General features: G+C 42.6%; 1 protein-coding gene across 1 annotated transcript in view; it reads right to left on the bottom strand.

Moving 5' to 3' along the window:
- Positions 1-1,143: 1,143 nt before the first annotated feature.
- The window catches only part of LOC142244274 (enoyl-CoA delta isomerase 2-like), a 37,781-nt gene continuing 29,322 nt past the window's right edge, over positions 1,144-9,602 (bottom strand). Inside the window, exons 9-10 of the mRNA XM_075316484.1 lie at positions 3,528-3,671; positions 1,144-1,394 (exon numbers count right to left, since the gene is read on the bottom strand). Of these exons, the coding sequence (XP_075172599.1) occupies positions 1,239-1,394; positions 3,528-3,671 (300 nt within the window). The 3' untranslated portion in view covers positions 1,144-1,238. The remainder of the gene's footprint in view (positions 1,395-3,527; positions 3,672-9,602) is intronic.

Raw genomic sequence — 9,602 nt, 5'->3', positions numbered from 1 at the left:
GAATAACTTTGAAATGCATTAAACAAAAAAAACCAAAACACATACTATACTCAGTCTTAAATAATAATAATAATAAAAAAAAAATTGTCCCTGACCAGCTCTGCTACCTTCAGAGCATTCCGAATATCAATCTTGGGCATCTCAGGTATCATGCAGGATTCAGAAGTACATCTCCAGGGCCATGCCCCCATGATGGTCACTAAATATACTAAAGCTGTGATCTCAGTTTTCACTACCACACCCTGTTTCTTGTGTGTGTGCGCTCAGGAAGATTTTAAGAGTTTCCTATTCCTTCGGAGAGCCAAATTGAGTCTTGGTATGTGGGTCATGGTCAACTGCCTCACAAATAATTAGGTAATCTATTAAGGTCTACTTTTCCGTCTTATAATCCTGCTATCCAGTAATTTTTCAGCTTTTGACAATCAGACCATGATCTGGACAAGAAAACGGTCTCTTGTCACAGTGGAGATAGAGAACAGCAATTAAAGTGCATTACTTTTTGTTAAATTATTCATACTGCAAACTTGAAATCTCCCTGGATTATTCAACAGTTCTTGGTATCCTCTTTCTGGTATCTTGGCATTAATTATTGTTTCCTGATCTCCAGGATAAGAGCCACTGTGTCAAGTGCCTTCCTTTGTCCTGCAGGACATATACGCCTTTACCTCCTTTACTTTCCATTTCCTTCATCGTGAGAAGCTGCCCATTTTCTTGCCATCTTTGTCTTCGAATGTTGATTTACAAGGTTACCATACTTCACACAATGCATATAGCTGCCAAAAAAAGCATCCAACAGACTCCAGCCATTTGATTCCCTCAGGTGCGCAGGACAACAACCTCATCCCTTCATCCACACTTGATTTATTCTACATAGGTTGCCCCAAATACATGCATTTAAGTAAAATGGAAAAAGTAGTAATTACATAGTCCTTGAAGGTCATCAACCCGTTTAATGTATGGGTAAGAACTCATAATTTTTACCTATTGAGAAGTCTCTAAATAACAGCAGCCTAAACCCATGGTTTCTTGCGTTTCCAATTAATACATGAACATTTTAAAATCTTTTATACTATTTCATAGTCTTTGATACATGACTTTTTTTGTACTTTACTATATATCAAGAAATGTTTGAGACAAAATAAATATTTAATAAAGTGGGAATATTTTATTAGCTTGAAAAAAGAATTAAGAACATTATGAAAATGATATATATTAAAATCTACAGATCACTGCATAAGTCACAACTTTGCTTTCTTTTGGAAGAAACTAATAATTGCATTCATACACTCGTCTGACAACCAACGCTCTATGAGACGTTCACACTCCTGAACATTAACGGCATGAAGCTTTTCTTTTTCAGTCTCACGAATTAGTTGCTTGGAGAATGCCAAGGACTAAAAGGAAAAGTCAGACATTACATTAGGATAGAAGTGTAGAGGTTTTATATTTTGTCACACAATATCCCACTTCGCTTACTTATGGAGTCTGTGTGTTAGTTCACAGGCTGCTTTACATGAATATTAATGTAAAATTATAGCCTGTGTGTGTGTACTTAGATGAGTACACTTTATATCAACACAAGTGTTTAGTTAGTATCACGACAAACAACACCTAACCTTTTTAAGCAAACATATATAAGAAGAGTTATATTTGATGTTCTATACACTATGTACCTGAAATACTAAGAGGGAAGTCGTCATTAGACATGTAGTCAGTAGACCACCAGCATTTTGTTATACTGCTTGAGTATAGGTCTAAATAAGCCTCAGTCAGTGGTGTCCATTCAAGTATTAGGTATAAAAACTAGTTAAACGTTTCTCAATCGCCATATTACCCACTTATACTCGCCTTGGGTGGGGGCACCGTATCAGTGGTGCCGGCACTGACTCTCCCGGGGTTTGAGTGACATTGTTATTTCACGCAAGCTCTGCAGTCAATTAGCGGCCACTTCACTCTCCCCTCCTTCGGACAAATCAGACACCCTGAAGAAGTGAGACAGCATCCACAGCTTTCATTTGCTTCAGATCTCAATTACATCCGAAGAAGGGGAGAGTGAAGGGCAGTTGATGTGCTGCCCTGAATGCAAGCTTATTGAGAAGAAGCATGTGCTCTGCACTGAGGAACCCAGGTCAGAACACCAAAGTTCTAATTGGACCTACTGACAAAGTCTTAAAGGGGTTTTCTTGTCTTCTGAATAAAATCTTCAATCATGTCATATTACTGCAGATTACCGAATCCTTACAGTGTGTGGGTTGCACAGATTCTCCAGTATTGTTGGGGAGAGCAGACAGTCACTTTAAAGAGTAACAGTAGTTTTATTTTCATAATTAAATGATGCACATGAAAATAAAAAAAAAACTTTATAATAGATCTTATCAGACAACTTTGCTTTTTCCTTTCAGTCTTTGTAAAATTTGAATTCAGTGAAGACAGATAATTACATTACTGAGATAGATGGCAGTTGTTACTTATAAAATTCCAGGGAAAGGGGAAGAGGGAGACAAAACACTATGCTACAAGTTCTCCTACAATTACAGTCAAGGCTCTTCATAGAACTTTATGAGCACAAACTGCTATCTCAGTACTTGGAAAGTCTGTCAACTGAAAGCAGATTGTGAATTGAGAATTTTGAGATTTATCAGTTCAGGAGGATAAAGAAGGGATTTCTTTGATAAGATACATTACAAAAATTTTTTATTTTCAGATCTACTGTTGATTTCTGAAAATATAGAAATAAAATGATGGTTGGTCTTTAATTGTAATAGACTGCGCTGGCTCTCTAATTCAATCCTATAGGACTGCACAGACCAAATAATAACTAAGAATCCAGTAAATGAAGTAGAAAAAGAAAAAAAAAAACTTTTCTTACAGCAGAAGGATTGTGTGTAGGAAAAACTACTTTTCTTAAGAAGCACATTCAACCACTTGGTGACACGGCCACTGTACATGTACATCACACCGGTATGGTAGTGTGCTGGATACGTGAACAAGTGACTGCAGATTCAAGTTCCAGAAGACTATTTAAATGTGTAAAGATTATTAAAGACATACTCAAATCCCCCCTCCCCCCAAAAAGATAATATATAAGATACAAAAAGGGTAAATCACACTTACTTCCACATACATGAATGACAAAATGTAAAAATTCGAAAAAAAAAAAAAATACTTAGTATTGCCATGTGTATAACTACCTGAACTAATAAAATATGAAATTGGATTCGATAAGGTGAACGCTGAAATGGAAAAGAGAATCTAGAAGCAAGAATTGGAGTTTTTTGGCAGCCACACTTCCCCCTCAAAAATGGCCAAAAAACCTCTATCAAAACGTCATGTGTACTCCGACATGCTATCAGTAAAAACTACAGATCGACACACAAAACAAACCCTTACACATTGATGAAAGAATTAAGTAGTTAAAAAAAAACCATACATTTCAAAACTTAAGGGTTGGATGCAATCATATCATAAAGGTGATGAGATAGTAATGTTCATCCACTCAGGTTGTCAATTTGTGAGCTCTAACTTACATTTTTGGGTAGTTCACCATAAGCCTTGATTCTCTCCCAAACCTCCTTCTGGAAAGAGATATCTGGAAAAACTTCGGTGACAAGTCCAAGCTTGCAAGCTTCATGTGCCGTCAGCAACTTGTTGAAAAGAAGCACTTCTACAGCCTGTTACAGACACATTGGACTCAGAAATCAGACATTGATCTGTGGGGTTAGAACACTTCCAAAATAGAAAAAATGAAACATCTTTTGGCTGAAGTTACAAGGAGGCTAAATCTGAAGACCAATCCTAATAGCACCAGTCATTTATTTCTATATAGCACAGTAGATTGTTTTAGTTAATTAATAGTTGGTCTCATAAACTAGACATTGACCATGTAAAAACAGTTACACAGTATGAAGACTTCGCATAATAACTCAAAGCTTCAGTACTTAAAGCAAAATAATGTACACTAGAAATTGTTCCAGAAAATTAAGTTTTTCTCTCAGAAAGTTATTGCAATTCCACATGTTTTGTCATATACGTTTTATTCCCTTTGTGTGTAATTTAACATGAATAGAGAAAAAAGGCAAATTGGACATAATTTCAGACAAAACTCCAAAAATGGGTCGGACAAATTTGTTGGCACCCTTAATTTAATATAATATTTGGTTGCACACCCTTTGGAATAAATAACGGTAATCAATAGCTTCTTATAAAAATCAATCTTGCACCTCTCTACTTGAATTTTAGAGCAATCTTCTTCTGAAAACTGCTACAAGTCTTATATTATTTATTATTATATATGTTTGGGGTCATTGTTCTGCTGGAAGACCCATGATCTATGATGCAAACCTAGCTTTCTGACAATGGGCACTACACTGCAACTCAAAATCCTTTGGTAATCTTCAGATTTCATGATATCTTGGACAAGGTCAAGGCACCCAGTGCCAGAGGCAGAAAAACAACCACAAAACATCTTTGAACCTCCACCATATTTGACTGTAGGTACTATGTTCTTTTCCTTGTAAGCCTTATTCCATTTTTGGTAAAGAGTACAATGATGAATGATGTGCTTTACCAAAATTCTCTATTTCAGTCTCATCTGTCCACAAGGCGCTTTTCCAGAAGAAGTTTGGCTTATTCACGCACATTTTGGCAAACTGCAGTCTACCTTTTTTATGTCTGTGTCAACAGTGGGTTCCTCCTGGGTCTCCTGCCATATAGTATAATTTCATTCAAATGTTGACGGATAGTTTTTGCTGACACTGAAGCACAATGAGTCTGCAGGACAGCTTGAATTTCTTTGGAACCTGATTGGGGCTGCTTGTCCACCATCCAGACTATCCTTCAGTGCAACTTTTCAATTTTTTTCTGCTGTCCACACCCAGAAAAATTAGTTACCGTGCAATGGGTTGCAAACTGCTCTATTATGTAGCACACTGTGGACAAAGGAATATCAAGAGCTCTGTAGGGCTTATAACCTTGAGATTGTTGATATTTTTCAACATTTTTGGTTCTCAAGTTGTCAGACAGCTCTCCTCTTTCTGTTCTCCATGATACTTAGTGTAGCACACAGACACACAACATGGAGTCAACTTTTCTCCTTTTTATCTGGTTTCATGTGTGATTTTCATATTGCCCACACCTGTTACCACAGGTGAGTTTTAACGAGCATCACGTTTGAAACAAAGTTGTTTACCCACAATTTTGGAAAGGTGCCTACAATTTTGTCAGACCCATTTTGGAAGTGGTGTGAAATTATGTCCAATTTGCCTTTTTTTCTATGTTTTTTTTGTATTGTTTCTGGGAGAAATACTTTTTTTTCTGGAACAATTTAAAGGGTGCCAACTCTTTTGCCCATGACTGTATGTGAAAATACACTCCTCGACAGTGAAATTGAAACATCAAGAAGGAAAATTTGTAGAATTATGGAAATCATGGAATCGATAGACATGTTAAAGGTATGGAAATGATAAAGAAACGGAGACAAAATTTTCAAAACATTTTGATGTATTGAGTATGCATGCCAGATGCAGAAATACACGTAATTAAGTCACTTGGCATGATATCAATGTGAATATAAACGGATGTCTGAGAAATGTTCTGCCATGCTCAATGGTGCTAATCATCAAGATCAGCTGTTGGCAGCTACCTTTGCAACGCTAAGCCATATTCTTGTGCTACTATGAGCAGGCTATGTGGACTATATGTGCTAGCATGGCCTGCAGTGTCTCTCTTATCGAGCACATATGTGTGGGTCATTGGTCAACAAGGGGAGCAAAGGGACTAAAGAAAGAAGCAAAAACTGGTCACTTATTGTCCCCTTTAAACTACAGTTTACATGTTTTATCACCTCCACAATGTACTCTTTTCACAGCATCAGTTCCTTTGGCACGTGTTGAGCGCCCTCGCTGGCTGCCGGCAGTGTTTTCTCTGGCTGGTCTCCCCAAGATCAGTGATTGTTTTGTCTTGCTGGTCTACTAGGCATTGCTCCCACCTAGCCAGAATCCTACTCCACACTGATGAGGGGCAATACCCCGAAACAGCTGTCTGTGGATGGATACCTGGCCTTGGTATTTCCCTTGTCATATCTTTAAACTCGTAAAAGGGCCACTTAATATGGTGGTTATGGTGGTCTCCTACAAAGAGCCACTCCTTGGCTAGGTCCTTCCCGGAGGGATATCTGGCTATTTTCTGTGTTGAGACTCCTAACAGAGGCTACACGGACCTTTTTGATTTGAAGTAAACTTTGGCAGAGATAAGAAAAAGACATACAGTTAGGTCCAGAAATATTTGGAAAGTGACACAAGTTTTGTTATTTTAGCTGTTTACAAAAACATGTTCAGAAATACAATTATATATATAATATGGGCTGAAAGTGCACACTCCCAGCTGCAATATGAGAGTTTTCACATCCAAATCGGAGAAAGGGTTTAGGAATCATAGCTCTGTAATGCATAGCCTCCTCTTTTTCAAGGGACCAAAAGTAATTGGACAAGGGACTCTAAGGGCTTCAATTAACTCTGAAGGCATCTCCCTCGTTAACCTGTAATCAATGAAGTAGTTAAAAGGTCTGGGGTTGATTACAGGTGTGTGGTTTTGCATTTGGAAGCTGTTGCTGTGACCAGACAACATGCGGTCTAAGGAACTCTCAATTGAGGTGAAGCAGAACATCCTGAGGCTGAAAAAATCCATCAGAGAGATAGCAGACATGCTTGGAGTAGCAAAATCAACAGTCGGGTACATTCTGAGAAAGAAGGGAATTTTGTTTACTTACCGTAAATTCCTTTTCTTCTAGCTCCTATTGGGAGACCCAGACAATTGGGTGTATAGCTTCTGCCTCCGGAGGCCACACAAAGTATTACACTTTAAAAAGTGTAACCCCTCCCCTCTGCTATACACCCTCCCGTGCATCACGGGCTCATCAGTTTTGGTGCCAAAGCAGGAAGGAGGAAACTTATAAATTGGTCTAAGGTAAATTCAATCCGAAGGATGTTCGGAGAACTGAAACCATGAACCAAAGAACAACAGCCCGAAGGGAATAGGGGCGGGTGCTGGATCTCCCAATAGGAGCTAGAAGAAAAGGAATTTACGGTAAGTAAACAAAATTCCCTTCTTTGTCGCTCCATTGGGAGACCCAGACAATTGGGATGTCCAAAAGCAATCCCTGGGTGGGTAAAAGAATACCTCGATAAAAAGAGCCGAAAAACGGCCTCCTCTTACAGGTGGGCAACTGCCGCCTGAAGGAGTCGCCTACCTAGGCTGGCGTCTGCCGAATCATCGGCATGCACCTGATAGTGTTTCGTGAAAGTGTGCAGACTCGACCAGGTAGCCGCCTGACACACCTGCCGAGCCGTAGCCTGGTGTCGCAATGCCCAGGACACCGACGGCTCTGGTAGAATGGGCCTTCAGCCCTGCAGGAATCGGAAGCCTAAAAGAACGGTAGGCTTCAAGAATCGGTTCCTTGATCCACCGAGCCAAGGTTGACTTGAAAACCTGAAATCCCTTACTCTGGCCCGCGATAAGGACAAGAGCGCATCAGACCGGCGCAGGGGCGCCGTGCGAGAAATGTAGAGCCGGAGTGCTCTCACCAGATCTAATAAATGCAAATCCTTTTCACATTGGTGAACTGGATGCGGACCCAAAGAGGGGGAGACTATATCCTGATTGAGATGAAACGGGGATACCTTAGGGAGAAAGTCCGGACCGGACGTAGAACCACCCTATCCTGGTGAAAACACCAGGAAGGGGGCTTTGCATGACAGCGCTGCTAGCTGAGACACTCTTCTGAGTGATGTGACTGCCACTAGGAAGGCCACCCTTTGCGAAAGGCGAGATAGAGAGATCCCGCATCGGCTCGAAAAGTGGCTTCTGAAGAGTCGTCAGCACCCTGTTAAGATCCGAGGGTGTTAACGGACGCTTGTAAGGTGGGACCGGAAAGCGCCGATACTTGTCCCTTGAGAGAGCCGAGAGACAAGCCCTTGTCCATTCCGGATTGAAGGAAAGAAGAAAAGTGGGCAAGGCAAACGGCCAGGGAGTAAAACCCTGATCAGAGCACCAGGATAAGAAGATCCTCCAAGTCCTGTGATAGATCTTGGCGGACGTTGGTTTCCTGGCCTGTCTCATGGTGGCAATGACATCTGGAGATATCCCTGATGACGCTAGGAGCCAGGACTCAATGGCCAAACAGTCAGGTTTAGAGCCGCAGAATTCAGAAGGAAATATGGCCCTTGGGGCAGCAAGTCTGGTCGGTCTGGGAGTGTCCACGGATGACCCACCGTGAGGTGCCACAGATCCGGGTACCACGATCACCTCGGCCAGTCTGGAGCGACGAGGATGGCGCGGCGACAGTCTGACCTGATCTTGCGTAACACTCTGGGCAGTAGTGCCAGAGGAGGAAAAACATAAGGCAGTCGAAACTGCTACCAGTCGTGAACTAGCGTGTCTGCCGCCAGAGCTCTGTGATCCTTGGACCAAGCCATGAATGCCGGGACTTTGTTGTTGTGCCGAGACGCCATTAGATCGACGTCCGGCGTTCCCCGGCGGCAACAGATCTCTAGAAACACGTCCGGGTGAAGAGACCATTCCCCTGCGTCCATGCCCTGGCGACTGAGAAAATCTGCTTCCCAGTTTTCTACGCCCGGGATGTGAACTGCGGAGATGGTGGAGGCTGTGGCTTCCGCCCACAGCCGAATCCGCCGAACTGCTCGGAAGGCTTGACGACTGCGCGTGTGTTGATGTACGCAACCGTCGTGGCGTTGTCCGACTGAATTCGGATCTGCCTGCCCTCCAGCCACCGCTGGAACACCTTTAGGGCTAGATCCACTGCCCTTAACTCCAGAACATTGATCTGAAGGGAGGACTCTGTCGGAGTCCAGGTTCCCTGAGCCGAGTTCCCCACCCTGACAGACTCGCGTCCGTCGTGACCACAGCCTCAGCTGGGGGCCGGAAGGATTTTTCCTCCGCCCAGGAAGTGGAAAGAAGACACCACTGAAGAGAGGTTTTGCTGCAAGGGAAGAGAGACGTTCTTGTCTAGGGACGTCGACCTCCTGTCCCATTTGCGGTGTCCGATAGAATCGGACGCAGACGAAACTGCGCAAGGGAACTGCCTCCCTTGCTGCCACCATCTTCCTTAGAAAGTGCATGAGGCGCCTCAAGGGGTGACTGGGCCCGAAGGAGAGATTGCACCCCTGTCTGTAGTGAACGCTGACTATGCAGCGGAAGCTTCACTATCGCTGAGAGAGTATGAAACTCCATCCCGAGGCAAGTCAGTGATTGGGTCGGTGTCAGTTTTGACCTTGGAAATTTGATGATCCACCCGAACCCCTGGAGGGTCTCCAGAGCAATGGTCAGGTTGAGTCGACATGCCACCCAGGAGGGTGTCTTGACTAGAAGACCGTCTAGGTAAGTGATCACCGAGTGGCCCTGTAGGGCCGCCACCACTGCTGCCATGACCTTGGTGAAGATCCGTGCGGCTGTCGCCAGGCCGAATGGCAGTGCCACGAACTGAAGTGTTTGTCCCTGATGGCGAAACGCAGAAAGCGTTGAAGCTCGGGTGCGATCGGCACATGGAGATAAGCATCCTTGATGTCAATTGATGCTAGGAAGTCTCC

This window comes from Anomaloglossus baeobatrachus, chromosome 6, assembly GCF_048569485.1.
Source record: "Anomaloglossus baeobatrachus isolate aAnoBae1 chromosome 6, aAnoBae1.hap1, whole genome shotgun sequence".
Lineage (NCBI taxonomy): Eukaryota > Metazoa > Chordata > Amphibia > Anura > Aromobatidae > Anomaloglossus > Anomaloglossus baeobatrachus.
Note: the sequence above shows the minus strand (reverse complement) of the source record. Positions and strands in the feature narration are given on the sequence as shown.